The 23,285-nt window shown below is 45.6% G+C and overlaps 1 protein-coding gene across 1 annotated transcript in view; it reads left to right on the top strand.

The window, feature by feature from the left end:
- Positions 1 to 23,189, top strand: part of ches1 (checkpoint suppressor 1) — a 59,768-nt gene extending 36,579 nt beyond the window's left edge. Inside the window, exons 3-6 of the mRNA XM_037087366.1 lie at positions 1,927 to 2,078; positions 9,572 to 9,630; positions 17,836 to 17,944; positions 19,098 to 23,189. Of these exons, the coding sequence (XP_036943261.1) occupies positions 1,927 to 2,078; positions 9,572 to 9,630; positions 17,836 to 17,944; positions 19,098 to 19,653 (876 nt within the window). The 3' untranslated portion in view covers positions 19,654 to 23,189. The remainder of the gene's footprint in view (positions 1 to 1,926; positions 2,079 to 9,571; positions 9,631 to 17,835; positions 17,945 to 19,097) is intronic.
- The last annotated feature ends 96 nt before the right edge of the window (positions 23,190 to 23,285 follow it).

The raw sequence follows: 23,285 nt of genomic DNA, 5'->3' as shown, positions 1-23,285 counted from the left end.
TACTGATCGCAGCTCCGGTCTATCGTCGTACAATATGTCAAGGAATTTACACGACTCAGAGAAGTCGGAGGAAATGTGTGACATATTCTGAAGCCTGCAGCAGGATTTGTTTTGCAGCAGCGTCAGATGTCGGGAGCTTTTTGTTTTCAGCGTGAGACGTGTCTGTACCTGACTGTCAGTGTCACACCTGATGATAATTCGATCGTCTTCGTATTAAAGTGCAGTTGGTGCGCTGAGCGTGTCGCCTCCTGAGCTAATTTTTGGCGACGTGATCATAACAGAGCGCTTGCTGTCAACAGTGAGATACAGTAACATAATGAAAGTTTATTGTGACGAGCGTGACAGTGCAACCTCGGTGTGTTTGAATAAAAGTTTGGATTTCAGTGAAAGATAGACAATAAATTTTAACTTTTAGCTCAACTTAGATGTTAGAGAGCTCCATATGTCAGAAAAAAAAGGTTTGCATGATACAGTAAAACAAAAGCATGTTATGATTATTTTGACGATTGATTCATGACGAGAGGGAATAATCAGTTTTGCACGATGTGACATTTGTTTTCTTGCACCGGGAGAGCAAGACTTGTAGGTCAAGACGTCTCTGCAGTACGTCATTATAAAGTTTTTTTTACTGACGAACGATTGGGGGCAGACGTTGCATTAATTCACTCTCTCATACTTCCTGTCTCTTACTGGCTGTTGCCTCCTCCGAACACGTGGTGAATCTTCGCTCCAGAGAGCTGCTCTTAAATGTCACACCGACACCTTTCTGTAAGTTAAGAATAAGTTGCTTGATAACTGTGTCGAGAGAGACTTTATGATTTTTTTTTTTTTGTTTCGCTCCTGAGTGGCATTTTGTGCTTAAAGTATTTCTTAGACATTTGAGGAATTTGTGACCCTGAGAGGAGAGCAAATCTACTCTCTCTGTCATTTTTCCCAATGCTGTAAGCTCCTCAAATGCCATTCACCTGGGAGTGTTTTTTTTTCCTTTCTTTATCACTTTGCTCGAATGGTTGACTTGATCCACCGATGTGCTAGAAATGTATTTTTCATCCACTTCAATACAAAATGCTCCTCAGGTTTTTAAGAATCTGTCTTCAATTAATGCTCACGCGCACACGTCTGACATTTCCCTCTTAATAGATTCCTCGCGGTATTTGCAGAAATCAGAAGGCGGCAGTCATGACATCTCCCCAGCCCTGTATCCTGTACCTGTATCGTATCACAGAGCACTACAAAGTGAGCTGAACACGAGACAGGACGACTTTTAATTTTATATTTACTCCTCTCTCTCTCTCTCCTCTCTTTCCCGCCGCCGTCAGCCTCTCCGTCGTACACAAACTGCAAGGGTTTTTTTTTTTTCTTTTTCTTGCCACATTCAGATGACAAGATGAAAGCGCAGAGAAGAAGATAGAGACAGGGAACGTGTTTTCACGGCGGGGCCGTCTTGAGATCCCTCCCTTCTTTATAATCTATAGGCTGGTTTCACTCAGATTGGGAGCCGACAGCTTCATTAGGTGAGGAGGGGGGAAGCTGCTTTGATCTAAAAATACACACCATCAGCGCCTCTGGAGTGGAAAAAGTTAAAGAGTCTCCCTGTGTCTTAATCAGGAAGAAGCCTCCTGATTATTTTGCAGCAGAGAGAGGCAAGAGGATTTGGAAAATATTGAGCGAGGTGGCATTGAGAATGTTTTTAACTCTCATCCCCTCCCGGCGTTATCTTTCCTGGGGGAATATGAGAACCTTTGCTGTGTGCACAGGTGGTTTGGTAAACAAGAACCGTGGCACCGGGTCTGGACTTTGAGCTGGTGTTTTGGGCATCGGGACTTGTTGGCTCACACCTGAGCGCTGCGCTCTGTTTGTGTTGTGCCTTTGAGGGCCCCCGATAGCACTTCCAATAACATCCCTCTCATCTCTCTTGTCTTTCAGAGCATAGGCAAAGGCTCTCTGTGGTCCATAGATCCGGAGTACAGACACAACCTGATCCAGGCGCTGAAGAAGACGCCGTACCATCCGTACTCGCCGGGCCTGGCCACCCCCTCCACCTCCCCACCCACCCTGCCTCAGACATTTCACCACAGGTAAGACGGATTAGCTGATTGCTCGATTGATTGTTAATATGTCATATCTGATAGACTTAATTAATTGCTTAATCACTTCATGAGTGTGAGAAACCCTGAGAGCTCTTCACAAGTGGCCCAGACATCATAAAAACACGATCCGACCCAGAGAGATGCATCACCGAACTACTTTTGTTTTTGATCGCAGCGGCCGAAGCAACATACTGAGCGTTTAATGAAAGCAAAATCACGATTCTGTCCACCATGTTAATCACGTTTGTGTGGTTAAGAGAGTTTGACGAGGCCTCACAGAAACATGGAAGAGAAGCTGCAGACGGGCGGTGGGAAACTGGAAGCTCAAAGATGGTTTCCTGTCAGTTTAAGTTCTGCTCTTATCATGCTGATGTTTGATCAAGTGTTCATTTCCTGACGAGTGTTATCAGCGCGATACGACGGGACCTGTGTTTCGGATCTTTTTGGCTTCGTTTTTTTTTTTGGACGGCTGGAGGAATTAGAGCCACGTCGTCCATCTTTATATCTACGAGCTTCCTGAGGGAGGTCGCCGGGGGGGATGATGATGAACGATGTTCCGTTTTGTGATGACTAACGCAGCATTTTGGAGGCTTTAGAAACGTTAAGCTAAGCAAGTTGATAACCTTCATGAATGAATGATAGACTCGGACTCGCCGTGGAAAACGCTTCCAGTTCCAGTTGTGCCGGACGTTGCGGCCAGAATCTGCGCAAGAAATCATGGGAGCTATAGGAATCAAGTATGTGAGCAGGAAATGTTTTATAGAATGCAGTGATTTGGACTTTCAGGTGTTTTTTTTTTTTATTTGAAGCTAATTAACCTGTGATATTATGACGTAAAAGCCAGTGAAATACCTTCATACTGCACTAAGCCGTCACCATGTGCTGTGGGAAACTGTGATAAGCGTTTCCTCTGTTTTTTAAATGCCTTTAGGAAAAAAATCGGACACAGATTGATAAAAATAAAACGGTGGTTGCAGCCCCTAAAGCTCATACAACATAAAGCACACGCTCTCCTCCACCTCTCCTACTCGCTCTCCATCTGTCTCTCCCCCTCTCCACCCACCTGGCCCCAGGCGTTTATACAGCTGACCCGCCCTCATCCTTTCCCTTAAATCTTTTTGCATGCTGTTTTCACTCCCTAACCCTCCTCCTATCTCCTTCCCCCCCTCAGGCACATCACAGGTAAAGAAAAAAAATAGAAGAAAGAAGCTGCTTGCCTTTTTTTTCCCCTTCTCTCTCTCTCTCCACATGTTTCACTTGTTCACTCCCTCACCCTCTCCACAGCCTTCCTTGTCCATCCCCGTGTTTTCCGCCTTTTCCTCCGGCGTCCTAACACTCCTCCGTTCCGCTCCTCTCGCTCCCTCGCCTCCTCTTTTTAATGTCCCGTGCGCTCCCTCCCGCTCATCCTCAGGCATACATTACAACTGGTGGGGCGCCCGGCACTCCGTCTTCTTTATTTATCCCCGCTGTGATTTATTTCCCCCCTCTCTCTCCACTCTTTTCACTCTCTCTCCACCACTTTATCATTCAATTAAATCCTCCTTTGTCTACATTCACTTCATTCTCCTGCTCACACACACACACACACACACACACACACACACACACACACACGCCTCGCCGCAGCATCCACCTGTGTTGTTTCCTCCACCTCTCCTCTCCTCCTCTGACCTCTACTCCACCCTCCATCCTCTCCCCCTGTGAACTTTCTCAGTTTCCGGCTCCTCTGACCATCCCCGCGGAGATGTCAGCGAGAGTAGTATTAGTCGTCTTTTTTCCCCTCTCTTCTGCTCGTTCTCTCTCTCTCTCTCTCTCTCTCTCCGAATACTCCACCACCACCGCCTCCACCGCCGCCGCCACCCACTACCCACGCACCCCACCACCACCACCACCACCACCACCCAGCTCCCCAGTTGATCCGGGCAGGTTGGCTTGCAGAGCCAGCGGACTGTGTAAGACAGAATAATTGGTTCACCATAAAATGTAAAAGTGTCATTTTGAACAATGAGGTATGGGGAAGTGGAACAAATTGGAGGCCGGATTCGGAACATGGGGGGTGGAGGGGAGGCGGAGGGTGTAGGGAGGAGAGGTCGGAGTGAGGGGAGGAGAGGGAAGAGCGAGAGAGAGAGAGAGAGAGAGGGAGGGAGAGAGAGAGAGAGAGAGAGGGAGAGAGAGAGGGAGAGAGAGAGAGAGAGAGAGAGAGAGAGAGAGAGAGAGGGAGAGAGAGAGGGAGGGAGAGAGAGAGGGAGAGAGAGAGAGAGAGAGAGGGAGAGAGAGAGAGAGAGAGAGAGAGGGAGGGAGAGAGAGAGGGAGGGAGAGAGAGAGAGAGGGAGGGAGAGAGAGAGAGAGAGAGGGAGAGAGAGAGAGAGAGAGAGAGAGAGAGGGAGAGAGAGAGAGGGAGGGAGGGAGGGAGAGAGAGAGAGAGGGAGGAAGAGAGAGAGAGACAGAGAGAGAGAGAGAGGGAGGGAGAGAGAGAGAGAGGGAGAGAGAGAGAGAGAGAGAGGGAGAGAGAGAGAGGGAGGGAGAGAGAGAGAGAGAGAGAGAGAGAGAGAGAGAGAGGAGGTTGTTCATTTGCATTGTGACACACAGCGGGAAATGAGAGAGTAAGTGAGGAGAGTCCATTTCTTGGTTAGAGACGAGCCTGGAGTCCCCGGTGATGGAGCACCTGAGGAGCTTGCAGTGTGTGTATGTGTGTGTGTGTGTGTGTGTGTGTGTGTGTGTGTGTGTGTGCGTGCGTGTGTGTGTCGTCGTACCTTCCCTGCAGTCACTGGTTTACATCATCTAAGATTTATTTTCTTAATGGATTAATCTGACAGTCACATTCCTGATAAATCAATTAACTTTGGTCAATAGAATCTCGTCATAGTTGAACATTTTCAGCATCACAGTTTTACAAATTCCAACGTAAAGTCACAAATCCTCACAGAGAAGATGCTGCCACCAGAGAAATGTGCATTTTTAATCAGATTTTTTTTTTTTTATAAAAAATGAGTTTCGATTCATTTGACACAGTTGATCGGTTGAAAAAAATGGTTGAAATCCTAAATCTGTCTTAATAAATAATTTTTTGTCTTGTACCTGGCAGTTGTTTGCCGTTATAAGTATTTGATGTATTCAAGCTGCATCCAACGTCATAAACTCGAGAGAAACAAACTTTTTCATGCGAGATAATGACAAAATTTGCCTTTTATAAACTCAGTTTTTGCTCATTTGTTGTCTCTTTGTCCGGGCTGAAGAAAAGAGTTTCTGACTCATGGATACTTGAGCTACTTGAACATCCTTGGGATCCTAGCTTTGAAAAAATTCACCGCTTTCAGCAACAACCTAAAGGCTTCTACACGTTACCTACGTCTGAATAACAAGCGTCTCTGTGAGCCGACTTTTTTTTTTATACCGTCCGTGGATAAATGGAAAACAGCAGCTGCCTGGAAAGAAGAAAATCAATCTGAGGATTTATGGTATGCTTTAGAAAATTGGCCAGCAGCAACATAAAGCACATGCACAGCATGTACAGTATGCACAATTTGTTGCTAATGGGCTAAGACATGAACACTACACGTATGGTCGTTTAACCTCCTGGAAACATGGCTGCTGGATCCACATGTCACATCTACACTTATTTCTATTTGACATAATGAGACAACTATCAGAACCGTTTAACTTCAGTCTGCAGTAGTTTATATGAAACTGTTAAGGCTTATAAAACATTCGGATTCCTCATTCAGTAAAAGCGAAGAAGGAAAACAGTGTTTTAACATCTTTAAAGTGATACATTTAAAGGGTAACTCCGCTCATTTTGCATATTTAAGTGTGTTTACAGGTCTTTTAGAGTCCTACTGCATGTGTGAAACAATCAGTACAAGGCGTTTTGTGGCTCCAGAGGAAGCTGCCTGTAGTCGGATAAATTGCCCCCGGTGATGTCACTCAGCGGCTAAGCATTGTGGGTAATGTAGGCACCATGTTTGAGTATCATTTCGCTGTTGGACTCATGGACAGCTTAAAAAGAAATTATTAAAATCAGAGGGAAGAATGAGAGATATCGATCTCTTTCATTCCACACATTCCTCTTCCTTTTCAAAACCTGTCACCTGCATTACCCACAATGCAACGGAGCCACTGAATGACATCACTGGATGTTACAAGCTTGCATGCAGCTTCCTCCTGACGATGAACGAGACCTCATAGCGGAGTGGAGAAAGGCACAAAAGTGAAAGTCTTGAAAGAAATCCCGGGTCAAGGTCCACTTCCCATCTTATTCCTGAGCTTTCAACAGTTTCACTCATGGTTGTCATGGACACGGTTCTGTCAACAAGCAGATGTTGTGATTTAATTCAAAGCTGTTTGCGTGACGAAAGAAGACCACGTGGTACCGGAAGAGACAATTCATTTAGTGTAATATATAGTCGTTGAGTTGTGTACTTACATTATCCCAAATGTTTCCCAACTGGGTTCAAACCCAGAGAAATTTGTAATTTCATGCAGGATGACGGAGCATTTCATTAGGTCGTCTGTCGCTTTTAACTTCGGGGAGAGAGAGAGAGAGAGAGAGTCACAGACCGAGGCAGGAAACGCAGAGACTGAAACTTTAAAGATGCAGTAAAACTTTAAAAACATTACCTCATGTTAACATCTCTGTTTGAGTCACGTAGAAAACAGTTTCAACTGTTTTTTGGGGGTTTTTTTCGTATTTTTTTTAACAATGAAGACAACAACTCCCACGATCCCACGCTACTTACATCTTCAGTTTTGTTTTGATTGAGAGACCTCTAGCGCCAGGAAATGACACACTTTGCTTTTAAATCATGTAGGAGTTTACAGGGAAAACAAAGTAATCGCAAAGTCAAACCCGTAGTGAGTCTCGGCGGTTTTGGATAAGGATTCTGGGGAATAAATCTAGACGAGAGAACGCTAAAACGAAAGCACCAAATCAAATGTGCAGCCTGTAAGAAACTGGAAGAAGGTATTAACTGTTTCCTTTATATATATATATCTCTTGAAACTCCGTCGGTCCAATCAATATAACACAGTATCTCTCTCAAGAGCCCTCATGCTCAAGAATATTATGTTATGAAGCGTAATGACTGTGAATGGTTGCACAGCGTGCCTATTATGTTAAGGTCAAGGACTGTCTCAAGCAGTTCCACACAAGTCGGAAGTGGAAGATGAACCGGGAGGACGAGGAGATACGGAGAGAGAGGGAGAGGAAGTGGCAGAGTGAGTGAAGGAGGGAGGAGGGAGGGAGGGAAGGAGGGAGGGAAGGAGGGAGGGAGGAGAGCGATGGTGCTTCTTTGTCCTCTACTCTTTGTCGCTCACACCTCTTGGTTTTTCATGGACCGCAATAACTCACGGCGCTCCAGTCGACCCCCACCTGCAGTTTGCTCCACAGTGTGTGTCCGCGTGTGTGACCTAATCTGCATGTGTGTGTGTGTATGTGAGTGTGTGTGTGTGTGTGTGAATCAGTGCAGTTACGTGTTTACGTCCAACAAAAGTGTGTGTGTGTGTGTGTGTGTGTGTGTGTGTGTGTGTGTGTGTGTGTGTGTGCATTTTCCAAAATGGATGTACGTGGATGTGTCTGACATATGCAACACTGTGTGTGTGTGTGTGTGTGTGTGTGTGTGTGTGTGTGTGTGTGTGTGTGTGAAGGGGGAGAGAGAGAGAGAGAGACACAGAGAGCATGCTGGGTAGGAGGTCAGCTCCATGGTGCATTCCTTCACACCCCATCAGCATCTGGATGAGAGGAGGAGGGAGAGGAGGAGGAGGGGAGGATAGAAATGGATGGAAGGAGCGAAGGGTGTCTCAAGGGGGTTGGGGAGGAGCTCCCTCCCTCCCTCCCTCCCTCCCTCCCTCCCTCCCCCCTTCTCCCCTCCCTTGGAGAAAAAAAAAAGACGAGGGGAGAGGAGGATGGGGGGTGAGGCGGGGGGTTGCAGAACGAGCGTCTGCCACGAGTTTAGCCCCTCGCCCACTACATTAAATGCACAGCGTCTCCTTGGCAACGGGAACGCCGCCATGGCAACACATGTAGTATAAGGCAGGTGCTGAGAGAGGAAGGGTGAGGGAGAGAGAGAGAGAGAGGGAGGGAGAAAGTGGGGTAGAGAGAGAGAGAGAGAGGGAGAGGGAGAGGGAAGGGGGAGAACGAGGTGGGTGGGTGGGGGGGGGTGCTAGGGAAAACAGACAGGCTGTTAGCGCAGGAAAAATATGTTATCGCCGTGGCAACGCAATGTGGCAACTCTCCATGGCAACAGCAGGTGGCTCAGGGCTGAAATTTGCGTTCGCTGCTTTTCGCTTTTTTCGTATTGCCGCGCACGTCTGTGTGTGTGTGTGTGTGTCCATTACTCCCCCTTGCATCTGGCGAGGTGAGAGCCACATCACAAGTGCAGACGTCCAAATCCTCTCATTCAGCAGCTTAGCAGAACATAAAACAGGACTCGCATTACAAAGGAAACTCTCCTGATGAGTGCAAACGAGTGGGCTGCCTCGCAGCTTCCCCAGGTGTTTTCTCTGTCCTGTCTCGTCTGTTGTGTGCACGCGTGTGTGTGTGTGTGTGTGTTTGTGCATGTGTGTGTGTACGTATGACCGGGAATCCATGTTGTCAGACACACATTGACTGTGTTTGAGAGCAGCCTGTCGAGCCACAGAGGGAGAAAAGAAAGGAGCAGTCAGACGTGTTGTCTAATGGGGAGCTAAAGACCACTCAACCTGGAAAAAAGCGCTCACAGCCTCTTTCTCCCTCTCTCTCTGTCTCTCTCTCTCTTCCTCCATCCCTCCATCATCCTCCTCCTGTCTTAAAGTTATGGATTCACCAGCAGGGCCGTATCCATTGTCTCCTTGTGTGTGTGTGTGTGTGTGTGTGTGAGTGAAGACGTCTCCGTCTATGTGAGAAATGCCGTCATTACCTCCCTCATTAGTGGTGCAATGATCACCTAAAGTGGATCCCCGGCGTTGTGTGTTCCTCAGTGTGTGTGTGTGTGTGTGTGTGTGTGTGTGTGTGTGTGTGTGCGCGGGTGTTTTCAACGCGTCACACTGTTTCGCACGGCATTTAAAAAAAAAAAAAATTAAAAACACGCCTGTGTGACACAAGCGCGCGTTAAATGTGTGTGTGCTGATGAGTTTTTTTTTTTTTTTTTTTTTTTTCCTGTCTTTATGTGTGTGAATGGACCAGTGGCGGGCGGTGGGGGGTTGTCATGAGAAATTACCCCCATGGACTACAGCGGCGAGGCTGTAATTCTCCGAGGTAATCACAGGGAATAATGGCAACAGTGGGACACCCGGGAATCTAATCACTATAATCAGAAGCACTGGCTTATGGGCTCAAATTCCTGCCTCGCTATCTGCCTCGTGATGAAGCCCGCTGGGCCGGTTGGCTGCTGCAACATGATCAAATGATTGACCAGTGTTCTCTCTCCTCATCCCTTCTTCTTCTTCTTCTTCTTCTTCTTCTTCTTCTTCTTCTTGTTTCTCTTCTTCTTCTCTTCTTTTTCTAGTCCTCCATTGTGGTCGGGGAGTCCCCTCTTCAGAAAGAACGGAGGAGTTCTCCTACAAGGTACCGTTTCACCTCCGCAAAAGCCTCCTACTGTATGTATGCGTCTGTGTGTGAGTGTGTGTGTGTGTGTGTGTGTGTGCGTGATCTCCAGCCTCTTTCTTTCTTTCTTTCTTTTTCTCTCCCTCTCTTTTTGTCTGTCTCACCCTCTTCCTCACCCTCTCCTCCTCCTCCTCCCTCCCTTCAACCCTCTACGGATGTGCCAACTCCAATCATCTCAATTCCAAATCCCTCTTTTTAGAAGCGCACCTTGAGAATACCGAGCGCTGAGTTCTGACACTTGGCTCGGCGCCAGAGGAGGAATGCTTTTTTTTCCTTTTTTTTTTTTTTTTCCTATGGAGGCGTATTAGAAAGTTTGAGAGAAAGAAAAGAAGTGATAGAGAGACACAGCGAGCGAATGAGGGAGGGAAAGGAGAGAGAGAGAAGAGAGGGAAAATCTCAGCATCAAATCAGAGGCTGGGGAACAATCCCCTCGCCTCCTCTCCTCATTCAACACAACACGCAGCTTTACTCATACACACCTCCTTTTCCCCTGTATTTCCCATTATTCCTCTCCTCCTCCTCCTCCTCCTCTTCCTCCTCCCCCCCTTCATCCCCGACCTCCTCCCTGGTGGCTGGACGGCAGTTTAAATGGACATTCAATCCCAATCAGGGAGCACTCCGGGAGCTCGCTGGGCTGCCGAGTCCTAAATGGAGGGGGAAATGGATACATTAGGCGTCTGCGGCGCGCCCTCCATCGCCGCTGATAATGGAGTAGTAATGGTCAAGGAGCCGAGGTTGGAGAGAGTGTCTGAAAACCACCAGACTCTCCCCCCCCCCGTCCTCCTCCTCCACCCCCAACCCCGGACCAGACGCACACAATCCGAGAGTGATGTGTCTGAGTGGACGGATAGAAAGACAGACAGACGGAGAGAGAGAGAGAGAGAGAAGGAAGGAAGGCCGACTTGGGAGTGCACATGTGACAGGCAGAGACGGGGAAAAGGAAAAACTTTTTAAATGTGTAATGTGTTTCTGAAAGGAGAGAGAGAGAGACGGGGGGGTGCAGCATGGTCGGGCGTGATATTCGCAGGCAGCGGAGAGAAAGAAAGTTGTGACAGACAGCCAGAGGCAAAGACAAGGAAAAAAAAAAAAGAGGGAGAGGAAAAAGAGGTGGTTGGTGGGGGGTTGGAGAGGTGGACTGGCAGAGAGAGTGAGTTTGGGGCTGTTAGTGCCCTCCGTTATTACTTCCATCTCCCATTCCCTGAGCTTTCAGAGCTCGCTCCGCTCTGAGCTGATGTGGGCTGAAATCTGCCTCTCCCTGTGGCCCAGCAACCGGCTCAGGATCAGCACAAGGACAAAGGCTGGCAGCTGTGTCCTTAATCCAATCCATCACCCCCAAAGTTCAGCGTTTAATAGCTCCAAATTAAAGGTTGGGGGGGGGGGAGATCTGCTGAGTGTTTCTGTTTTATTTAAGCGCTCGGATCACCTGCTCATCATTTAAGAATTTCACTCGCGTCTGTCTTTTAGAAAAAAAACCTGTTGCGAGGCTTTATTCAGCCGCCAGCTGCAGAGGACGGACGCATCCGAGTAGATGAAATGAAAAATCAAACTGTTAGAAGTTAAATTCAACACATATCGGCTTGTTGAATCAAAACGTTTTTTGTTTTTTTTACAAAATGATCGCTTCAACTTCTGCTCATGATTTTTAGATTGGAGATTTTGTCGTTGTTTGTTCGTGTGTTTTATTGCGACTGCAGACAGACAGAGTGCCGTCTGAATTATTCAGACGTCTGAGCGCAAGAGCTGAACTGAAAGGGGGCAGCGGTGCAAAGTACATTTATATTGAGGTACTTACTCGATTACATCTGACAAGGAAACATTGCACGACATTTATTCAACACTTTATAACAACCAATATTAGCAAATAGTACATTTATAGTTGTTTGAGTTAGGGATATAGTAGTTTTAATCATTTATTAAGCGATTTTAAAGGTTTATGAACATAATTTGCAACTTTGCAATAAATTGTTTCATAAATGTTTTAGAAAGAATGTAATTACTCTTTTTTACAGTCAGTTACCTACTGACAAAAGTTAAATTGACTATAAGTTCTGAGTTTTTTTTTGGTTTTACCTGTAATTAAACTATAATACAGAAAGTTGAACCACACAATGTGAAATATAAATAGCTTCACTTCAGGCGGCTACAATGTTAAAATGCTCTTTAGATGTTAAAGCATCAATAATGATACACAAGTATTATAATATGAAATTAGTGCTTCTCCTTTTGATCCTTCACTACCTCTTTATCCATTTCTAAACTAACATTAGCAACAGCTGCTGAGACGAGGAACTTGAGAACGTCACAACTTTTGGATCGTCTAAGAAAATCTAAGTCCTTCACAAAGAAATTCACAGTTGAGAAGCGTTAAACATTTTAAACAAATCATCTGCGACCGAGAGGAGACGGGGAAGGTCTCGCTTTCAACCTGCTCACATGTGGCCGATAAAAAAGTGATTAAAACATGTAAATCACCACAGATTATTATGTAGAGTGTTCGATACTTAATCTGCAAAAGTGACAGGCTGTAAACTCAATGCAGTGGATTGAAAAGTACAGTATATCCATGAGAAATGAAGTGAGGTCGAGAGCAGCAGGTAGCTCCTGTCTGTGTTTGTATGCGACACCTTTAATGTAATAGAGTATTTCTTCATTACGATATTGCAACAGACAACTTTTCCCCCCTGAGCGTTTTTTTTTTCTTTTTTTTTTTTTCCAGTGGTATTATCGTCAGCGCGGCCGCTGCAGAGACAGCCGGATCGTTTCTGTTTTCCTCAGAGTCACAAATAAAATGTGAGTTTGATCAATCAGTTAGTCTGTAAATGGATCGCCGGGTACGCCTGCCTTTTCCCCGGGTGCTCAGTGTCAGACAGAACTTGTCTAGTGATAGCCAGGTTGATAGGAAACCAACGTAAACACATCGACGTTTGGTTCATAATGATACGTTGAGGCAGAAAACTCGTCCGCTGCAAGTTGAAGCAGCACATCTGGGCACACGGAGGACAAAATACTGGAAACACTTGTGTCCTGGCTTAGACACACCCTCGCTGTTACATTTTGTCTGACTTGACAAAAGCTTCCTTCAGAGCCACGTTATACAAGACATTATGCAACTTCTCGCAGGCAGAGCAGACGTCCGCATGACGAGCGAACTTCAGATGTAAAATCGATGGCGTTCTCAAAGCAATCTGAGATGCTCAAAATCATATTTGAGCCAAGGGGAAGATTTGATTTTTTTTAAGTAATATATTTAGAGGAAAAAGAGCAGGAGGTAAAAGTTTTTTATCCGACCAGGATGCAGCGGCTGCTCTGCTGGTTAACCTTCAGCCTGGTGTGACCCGTGTTGGCGTCTGTGTTTAAAGGGCTTATTAGGTTCCAGCCAGTAAGTGTTGCTTTTATTTCGTCCCCTCCGACTGTAAGTCACAGCACATGTCAGTCAGCCAACCACTTAGACACTCAGCTGGAGTGTCAGATAGACAAGCCGGTTAGCCATCCAGTTAACCTGCCAGCATTCTCAGCCCACCAGCCAGTCAGTCAGACTACATTAGTATGCATCCTGCCCTCAGACTCAGTTTAACACACAGCAGCCAGGCAGATAGACATGAGGAGAAGGGGAGGGGTGGCGGTGGTGTTTTGACTGAGCGAGAGGCCACTTTCAAAACGGTTGCGTTCTCAAGGTCTGCTGGGAGTGACCTTTGAACCTTTGGACTGCGTGAGTGTGACTTTCGAGTGTGTGTGTGTTTTTTTATTTTTTATTTTGGGTTGCCTGTCTGCTGCGCGCCTCTGCCAGCCGTGCAGAGACTGACTGCAGCCTGCAGGGCCATGTGGAACTCATTTAACAGGAGAGCAGAGGAGGCTGAGTGTGTGTACGGCGGCACACGAGAGCGCGGAGGGGAGGGAGGCTCGCCCTGGAAAACAGGCAGGCAGGCAGGCAGGCAGGCAGGCAGGCAGGCAGGCAGGCAGGCAGGCAGGCAGGCGGGGAGGGAGACGGGGCGGCAGGCGAAGACGTAGGAAGCAGACAGAAAGACAGAGCAGCTGAGCAGACAGAGGAAAAAAGACAGACTGGAGGATATTTTTCTCTCCAGGAAAAAAGGCCGAGATGCAGACAGACACCTCTTCTCTTCTGTATTTACATTTTTTTTTTCCTCAGCGCGTCCTGCTTTGCTACCAAAGCCGAGTGTTTCTCTTTTTTCTTTTTTTTTTCCCCCGTCTCCTGTTTTTTTCATTGCTCTGAGCTTGTAAAAATGTGTTGCTCAATCTCAGCGATTTGAGGAAGGATTTTTTCCCCCCCATGCTTTTAGTTTGTCACCTCATCTCCTCAGCATATGTCCCAGGCTTTTTTAACCAGCAGAGAGACGGCATGTGTGCTGAAGTCGGAGACATGAGTCACCACTATACATAGAACGACAACGGGCGAGATCGATACATAGAGAGAGAGAGAGAAGGAAATCAACAAGAGAGGGATGGAATTAGAAAAAAGACAAAGAGAAAGGGGTTGGCGGAGAAATCAAAACAGCAAACGTGAGGAGGTGAAGGTATAGAAAACATAAGAGGAGAGTTGGATGGAGTCACGTGTGTGTGTGTGTATGTGTGTGTGTGTGTGTGTGTGTGTGTGTGTCCAGGGTAAACAGTGGTGGTCAGGAGTGTGTCGCTGCAGCTACGAGAGGCCGTGTCAAACAGAGCTCGGTATTTCCTTTCTCTCCCCCCCCCCCCCTTCCATTCGCTTTCCCTGCTTCTCTCTATCACTTTCTCTGCTGATGCATGATCTACCACTCTGTGGCATGTGGAAGGGGAGCCGTTGCTATGGCAACCTAAAGCCCGACCGGAGCGAGGTTGGGGAAGGAGGGGTGGGTTTGCACACATCAACCCGGGGAGACCTAATGCACTGCCCACACACACACACTAACACACACACACACACACGCTAACACGACCATGCAGCGAGTGATCAAGATTATAAAAGAGACTCTGTGCAGGGACCTACTTATAAGGTTATGGAGAGCAGAGCTGGAGATATCAGGGGCAGAGACACACTAACTGGAGTCAATAAGATTACTGTGGACAGAGCCGGCCCGGGGAAACAAGCTGCAGAAAACACATCAACAAAATGACAAACAGATCTATCGTAATTCATATTTGTGTGTTACTACATGAACCAAATGAACGTAGTGGGATGGGGGGGGGGGGCTGCTCGCCATGACAGCTTGTATGTTTTAATGAGCTTGTGGTTCCTGGGGGCGAATTAAATTTCCCCCCCTCGTAACATCAATCGTAAATTTACTGAGATTTCAGACCAAGAAAGCTGAAAAGCTACAGAGCACTGAAGCCACGGTTTAAAACGTTTTCAGGATTTACACCTCAACGAAAAAGCCTCTGCGGCAGACAAAAGCAAACAGCAGGTCATCATTTGCGAAAATGCAAACTGACCCGAGAGATGAAAATGACAGCTGTTTTAGTGAACTGGGATGGCTGTGGTGAGCAGCCCGCCTCGAGTAATGAGAGCTTTTGGCTCAGATGTACACATGCACTCTTCTTGTCTTTCTCTCTTCTCTGCTGCAAAGCAGACAATAATGATATAGATTAACAGCTGCTGCAGAGTTGAAAGGATATACATACATAGATCTCCCATCTGGTCTCTCACTGTCTGCTCAGGGTTTGTGAGAAATGATCGGGGTCATTCCACAAGTAGAAGACCACAGTTTGACCTTGATGGACAATCTTGAAGCTGCATAAGAAAAACAACTATTAGCTGATGATACTTGATGTTGTTTTAAATCTCAAGTGGTGTTTATACTGAGGCATTGTTGGTTCTGAACCAGAAAATGTTCCAGTATCCTCAGAAATCCCCCCCAGACACACGGAAACCCAAAATTGGGCTAAATCTGAATATTTTTGGCATCGCAAGTTTTTCTTGAAGTTGTCTTTTCCCGGTAGTCAACACATGATTGAGATTCAGTTTGGCAAAGTGAAATTATTACCCAGAAAAACTTTAGAAAATCAGATTTTGGAAAACAGTCTTTCCCACTCTCTTGCTGAGAGTTAGACGAGAAGATCGATACCACTCATGTCATATCAGTACAATAATATTAGACTGCTGCTACCAGGCTGTTAGCTTAGCATAAAGACTGGAATTGGTTAGCATGGCTTAAAACTATGATAGACAAGTTCAGCACTGCAGCACCTCAAGAGCTCATTAAAACATTATATCCTGTTTGTTTAATCGATGGAAAAACAGTGTACAGTACAAAAATGGCACGTCTTTATCAAAGGCAAAGCTAACTGCTGCTAGCGCTCACTTCACATTTAGCTAACCCACATGAGATTGGTATCAATGTTCTTGTTAACCTCTCGGCAAGAAAACGAAAGAGTATATTTCACAAAATGTCACACTGTTCCTTGAATGCAGATATATTAAAGATCAGACACTGAAATGTCACTGCTGTATACAGAAGATGCATTGACAGCGTCTTCAGCTTTCTGTCCACCGGCTGTCAGATTGGATTAGGAGCGTCGGTAAACCATGAACTTCAGGTGTCCCTGCAGATTTTCTGATGGCTTCTAGTCCGGGCTTTGGGTGGGCCACTCGAGGACATTCGGGGATTTGTTCCAAAGCCAGCACATGATCCTGGATGTGTGTCTGTTGGTGTCGCTGGAAGGTGGATCTTTGCACCACTCTGCGGTGTTTTTTCTTCCAGGACCTGCCCATGCTTGGCTCCATTTACCTGATGGTGCCACGATGGTGCTGTAGTGTGGTGTAGTGGCACCAGGTGACGGCCGGGCAATGAGCACCACCTGGGTTCTGCCGGTTTAAATGCTTTGGCTTCCAGGCCAGAGAATTACATTTCTGTCTCATTAGATCTGAGAAAGCACTGTTTGCTAAAGTCCAGGTGGGTCGCCATATGCCTGTTTACTCAGGAGAAGAGAATGGGACTTAGATGGTGGGCTGTAGAGTCATAAATTCTGGTAGGTTCTCTGACCAAAGTCCATTCTGCCTGGTTCCTGCAGACCAGATGGAAAACACTTAGAAGACTCTGGGTAGGTCCTTACTTCTTCCGCTCGATGATCAAACCCACACTTCGTCCCTGAGCTCTTTGAGAAGTGTTTTCCAAATTGACATCTCGACACACTCCGGTCTCCGAAGTCTTCTTAAGGCCCCTTTGACTTGATAAGAACCGATGTCTTCTGGTAGAAGCAAAATAACAAATGTATGAATGTCAGGTTTCAATGATTGATTGAACAAAAATGTGCAGAAAACTCCTGTTCCAACTTCTTCAGTGTGAATATTTGTTGATTTTCTCGGTCTTCTGTGTCATCAAACTAAATTTGGGGGGATTTCACGGTCTCGGTTGGAAACAAAAAACTATTTGAGAGTGCAAACTTTTGCTTTTCGAAATCATGACGGAAACCAATTTTTAATGGACAATTAATCAGAAAAGCAATCAACGGATTAAGAGCAGAAAATTGTCTGGATTCATGATTAAATACTTAAAGGATGAGTTCACCCAAACACGGAAATTCAGTCATTATCTGCTCACCCTCGTGCTGATGGGAGGTCAGGACGTGTCTCAGCATTCTCCTAAACTTCTGAAGAAGATGGGGACTTGTTTTAGAATGTAAAAAAAAGCAGCTAAACAAACATGAAATGGCTCCATAAAGTGGCTCGTTAAGTTTTAATAAACTTGTAACACGTATTTCTCGTAGCAACATTTGAGTTTTGCTTGTGGATGTCATTTAAATCCTCAATTTAAGTCAAGTCTTAACTAAGTTTTAAACAAGACCGACATGTCTTTTTCTCACAGGTTTTTAAAATCGGTGTCTTCCCCCTTTAAGTCCCAGCTGCCTGCTGCTCGGCCCGCTGAATCAGACAGGCTGGATTTAGCCGAGCCCAGCGGTCGTTGGTAATTGAATGATTCGCAGCGGCCTTAACTCATTTATGACGCTTTCCCGCTCAATTTAACCTTGCCTTGCTCATCAATATTGCCCTGTTGGCCTCCTCAGACGGTCAGTGAATGCTCATCGAGCTGCTCCCGGGTCGTATCGAGGTCTGATCGGGTTTTGGAGAAGCTTCCTTCGTGTTTCCTGCCTGATTTGTGTGTTGCATGTGACGACTGCGGCGTGAACCTGTGTGTTTAAGTTCTCATGTCCGCTGCTCTCTTTCTCTCTCTTCAGTTCCTCGTGGTGTGATCCAAAATGGCGCCCGTGTAAGGAGCCAGGCACTCTTCCCTGTGATCAGACCCCTACCTGTAAGCCCCGTGGGGAGCAGAACCTCTGCCATCAGGTGGGTTAAAGACTTCTGCTCCTTGTTGCCCCTCAACCGTACAATTAATGTCTGTCTGGGCTTTCCCTGCACAAACACATTCCCTCGCAGACATACACAGACACACCCATGCCCACATGCATACACACACACACGAAAAGCGCACACACACAAAACAGAACACGCACCAAAATTTTCCACTCATAGTTTACATAATTAGATCTTTATTGTGTCCAAAAGTCAGAGGCATTCACACGCTCCCCGCTGTCGAGAACATTTTATCCAGGTGTGTTTATATAATGGTCTCTCTCTCTTTCTCACACACACACATACACACAAACAGGTTTATTAGAGGGAGAGGCCTCATGATTCAAAGAACATTGGGAGCATGCATGGACATGCACATCCATCACAGGAGCGTAAGAGTATGATGGCCTGCGCCGCATAATGAATTAAACATAGTCAAAGTCTCACTAAAGGTATGCAGTGAATATTTGATCACTGTAAGAGTTGCATGTTTTTCTTATAAGATATTAATATGCTCGCCCGCTCATTCTGAGGGGAGGAAATGTCCGGGGGACAGGGCACGCTGCCGAAGCTCCTTTTTGATTTATGGCATGTCAGCCTGCACCCCTGTCCCTTTAACGCCTTACAGGGAAAAGTGTCTCCTGACTAATAGAGCAAAATATGTAGTGCAATATAATGCAGCAGCTGACGTACAGCACAGTGGACAGTGGTTAAATGGCTCCGCTGCAGAATCGTCACTCTGCGTCGCTCCGACTTTAGAGCTTGCGAGGACCTTTTATGTGCTGAGCAAGTTTTAGGGAGCGTGAGAGCTGATCAAAACGCACTGTGTCATTTAAAAAAAAAAAGTGAGTCTGCTCATTTTGAAAAAAAAAAAAAAAGAAAAAGAAAAAGGCTGACTCTTTTTTGGAGATGTGGTGTTAAATGTGACCTCAGAAGTATGCACATTGGGCCCTTGGGGGACTATTTAAAGGTGATAGATTATCACGTGAACGTTTTTTTGCTTCGGAGCCAAACGCAGAGCAAACTGGAGCAGCTTCAGTGGAGTGAAGCGTATACAGCCGGCCCACCTGGCTGGCAATGTGACAGCACGAGTAACAATACTCTCTCTCTCTCTCTCGCTCTCTCTCGGTGTCCTTGCCTCATACAGATCATCCCTGGGAGATTATCTGAGCCGAGGACAGGACAGCCCATCCCGCTACTCCCCTCCGCCCGGCAGTGAGGACCTCCAGGACGACCACACTTACAGCACCGCCAAATCCCCCAGCAGGCTGTGCAACTCCCAAGCTGACCCTTCTTCCCCCCTGGACGACGACGACATCATCGCCGTGGAGATCCAGTCAGACGTCAAACCCGAGCCCAGGGAGATCCCTCTGGATTCTCACGTCAGTGCTGCCGCCGCAGCCGCCTACATTTCCCAGCAGCCCCTGCGCGGACAGAGACGTAGTTCGGGGGCGGGCGCTGGGACTCTGGCAGGGAGCAGTTTGCCCTGGACCAAAAACCGAGCGAGGGGCATTAGCGACACGCTGCCGCTGAAGAAGCGGCGTGCGGCGGCCGTGGAGAAGCCGCCGGAGAGCGACGACGAGGAGATGAAGGAGGCGGCGGGGTCGCTGCTCCACCTGGCGGGCGTCAGAGCCTGCCTCAACAACATCACAAATCGCACCGCCAAGGGCCAGAAGGAGCAGAAAGAGGCCCTGAGAAACTAAGACACAGATATACATCACAAGTACATAGTCATGCACACACACAAAGCACACACACACACACACATTAACACACAGACACACATATACGACACACAAATAGGTCAACAGGTAACGTTACTACAGCATTAGTCTCAACGGACACTTCTCATCTCCCTCTATCTATCTGCAGGGCATTAGGTGAATCCTACTTATTTGTGGCAATATCAAAAATCTATGTTTTCCTACATGTTCAGCAACACTAACATCAATGGGTATTTCTCATGTGTCTCTGTTGTTTTTGTTGTTTAAAAGGGGATGAAAGCCATAAAAAAAGCATGTTTTGTCACTAATCTGGACAAGTTGAACACGACAAAACCGAATCACATTGAGGAGCGCACAGTACGCAAACACAGAAGATGGCTGTTTGTCTTACCTGTTTGTTTCCATGTGAATCTGTAGCAATCTCGCAGCGATGCCAGCGGAGACGGCGGCGCCCGGCAACTAACGGGGGGGGGGGGCCTCTTTTCCCAAGACTTAGGGGGCCTCAGTCAGGCCGCTCGCTGGCATCGCTCGCCTACATCCACGAGCACAAATGTGAGACTGTGCCAAAGATAAGCGACCAGGTTGCTTCATGTAGCCGATACGACAGCCGACAAAAAATAAAAAAAAAAGAGAAGAAGAAGTAGTAAAAGGAGAACAAGAGAGAGAGAGAGAGAGAGAGAGAGAGAATGACCTTAAGTGTCAAAATAATTGTAAAACCCAATGTGATATATATTCATGCACTTAAGATTATTTAACGCCACTTATAATAGAAGCATCATGGGTAAAGACATGGTTTATTTCAAGAGCACTCATAGTATTTAAGAATAGATATTTTAAAATAAAAAAAAAAAAAATGGTCATGTTTATCACCATAGAGATGGATAGTGTGCCGGGTCTGAGGCAATATCTCCTTCATTTTGTTGTTGTTGTTGCATAATGTAAACGTCCCTGAAACTCCCCCCAGTACTTCTGTCCATAGACGTAGACACCTGGTATAGATATCGGAGCTACCAGTAGCTACCACACCTTCCTCTTCATTTGACAATGTCAAAGAACTATATACATAAACTGTGGGTTTTAGATTTCTGTTTGTGTCTGTTTACCCTCACTCTACCCTCATAAAGATATAAGCAATTTGTCCCGCGTGGACAACTCTGTAAAAAGGTTAGAAAATATTTTATTTTTTTCCTTTCTTAATTGAAGCAATTTGACCTGCAGGACTTTCTCAGTTATATTGCATGGGTGCTTGTAAATAAGATAAAAAGCAAATCTTTTTTATTCAAAGATCATGTAAGATAAACGATGTATTTAGCATGAAGCATGACTTATTTTCATATAAACCTTGATCCTAGAGGAAAGAAAAAAAGTTTTGCCGCCAATTCTTATACCCGTGATTATATTGTTTATTTGTTTTGTTTTGTTTTTGTTTCTTTTGAATCTTTTGGGTTTTTATTCTGAGCGGGCTTTTCAAAGACACGTCTTCAGGGAGGAGCGTGGGAGATCACTCTGCAATTAGTGGCCCTGAGGGTGCCGCCTCTGGGCTTCGGGGTTCAGGCTTACGTAGGCCAGCTGAATCACCTCTTAGGGGTGGGCTTCCGTCTTCTTCTGCCTGTACATTGATTTTTTTTTTTTTTTTTTTTTTAGGTGTTCAGTGTTAACCCTAGTGTTATTTCAGAACACATGTGTAGAGTGTGTGAGTTTGTGTGCCCAGGAACACACACCCCTTTAACATTGTGCCTGCCTGCCTTCCTGCCTGCCCTCAGTACCTCTGTTGTCATGTCTCGGACATGTTTTTTTTTTTGTTTGTTTTTTTTGGACAGAATGTCTTTATTTATAACAGTATTGTTCTTTTTTTCTCTCTCCTGTGTGTTTAATGTACATGTGTCCTTAATTTTTTTCCCATCGGCATTGTTCAGTGTAAATGTGTGGATCGGACGGGCGAGGGAAACTTTTGTAGGTGTCCAGAATGAACCTCATATCTCCAAAAAAAAAAGGCTACTTGGGAGTTTGAAATGAAAAGAAGGAAAGAATGTAGATGGCATAAATGACTAAAAAACAAAAAAACGTTGGTTTCTTCATTTACATACAGTATTTGTTAACCCTTTGATTAAAGGACTTACCTGCCGTTGTGGATGTCAAGCTTGCACACAGCCTATTACATATTTATCTCAAGAGCCCAATCTGGAGATCAGAGGTTGTTTTGGTTTTTTATTATTTTTTCTTATATGTTGCCACTCTACAACGTGTATGTGTACCTCACTCATCATGAAAACACTGACTTGATTGAAATTTTACAACGGGCAGTTTGACATTCTTTGCATCAGAAGTGATATAGATGCTGCGCTGCCATTACTCGGCATGCTTTTGCCTCAAACAGGAATGCATTAAAGTATTAATTTTGCCCCCCACCACACACACAACATGCATAAGAGCTTTGTAGGAGAAAAAAAACATTGGCTGGTTGTAGCAGCGCAGTCACGCAAGGTTTTGTTAAGCTGTTGAGTGACTGTCAGCGAGCCGAGCAGGCAAACAAATGCATGTCCCATCCTCTGGTACAGTCTTTGGCCACCTGTAGCATGCATCACTGGCTTTGCATTTTGTATGGTATCCATGCCGACGTATTCAAAAAAAAAAAAAAAAAAAAAAAAAAGGCTAAAAGGAGACACTGTCAGTGTTCTTGTTGTGTGCCATCCGTCTCTCGTCTGATATTTGTCTGAGTGCTCGCGCCGCCCGGGTCAAGCACTCTGCTGTATTTCGCAGTAACAATCCACTGTTGTGGTGACTAATAACGTGTTCAGCTGGCAAGAGGCATGTCGAGGGGAGGATGCGTTGCTTCTAGCAACCACCTTTTTTCCTCTGACTCACTCAGTGACACGCAGGGAAGATGAACTCCTGACCTACGAGTCCTGGAAAAACAGAGCAACACATAAAATGGGACGTTACAAAAGCAAAGGAAATATACTTCACTGCCTGAGAATCCCCCCTTAAACAAGTGTTTCTTTCAAAACCTGCCAATCATCCGGTGAAATGCTCTAAACAACAAAAAAAGAGTTGCCATTCTTTTATTATTATTATTTGTAGATGTTTTTATTATGCACATTTTTCATTTTCTGTTTTGTTTTCTCTCTGACAAAAGTTATCTACAATACTGCCATTTTTTTTTTCCGGTGACTGTCTGAGCTGAATATTGGAAAGCCATAGGTTAGAGATGTCAAAATGCAAAACTGTTATTGATCTGTGAGATGTGATGCGGATACACCCAGGTGTTGGTTTTGTTTTTTTTTTTTCATTTTCTTTTTCAGTAAATGTTCAATTCTCTCCTTATTGTGCAATCATATTGCCAAAGAATGATTTCAAGACCTATTTCATCACTACATGTAAATATCAACGTTGTCCAATACCGTGGCAAAAAATATATAAATGTTGTTTTATTTTGTTTTCCATTTTCTGAAAAACTGCAATGATGTTTATGTGATGTATTGTCTTCCAGTTGGTTGCAATAATAAAAAATACAAGTTGCAGAAGATTGCTTTGGCTCTTGCTTTTGACGGACTTGGATCAGACATGACAACCATAATCAAAAAGAGAAAGACGACACCGGCGTCGGCTGC

This window comes from Acanthopagrus latus, chromosome 22 (genome assembly GCF_904848185.1).
Source record: "Acanthopagrus latus isolate v.2019 chromosome 22, fAcaLat1.1, whole genome shotgun sequence".
NCBI lineage: Eukaryota > Metazoa > Chordata > Actinopteri > Spariformes > Sparidae > Acanthopagrus > Acanthopagrus latus.
This window is presented reverse-complemented; position numbering and strand designations above follow the sequence as displayed.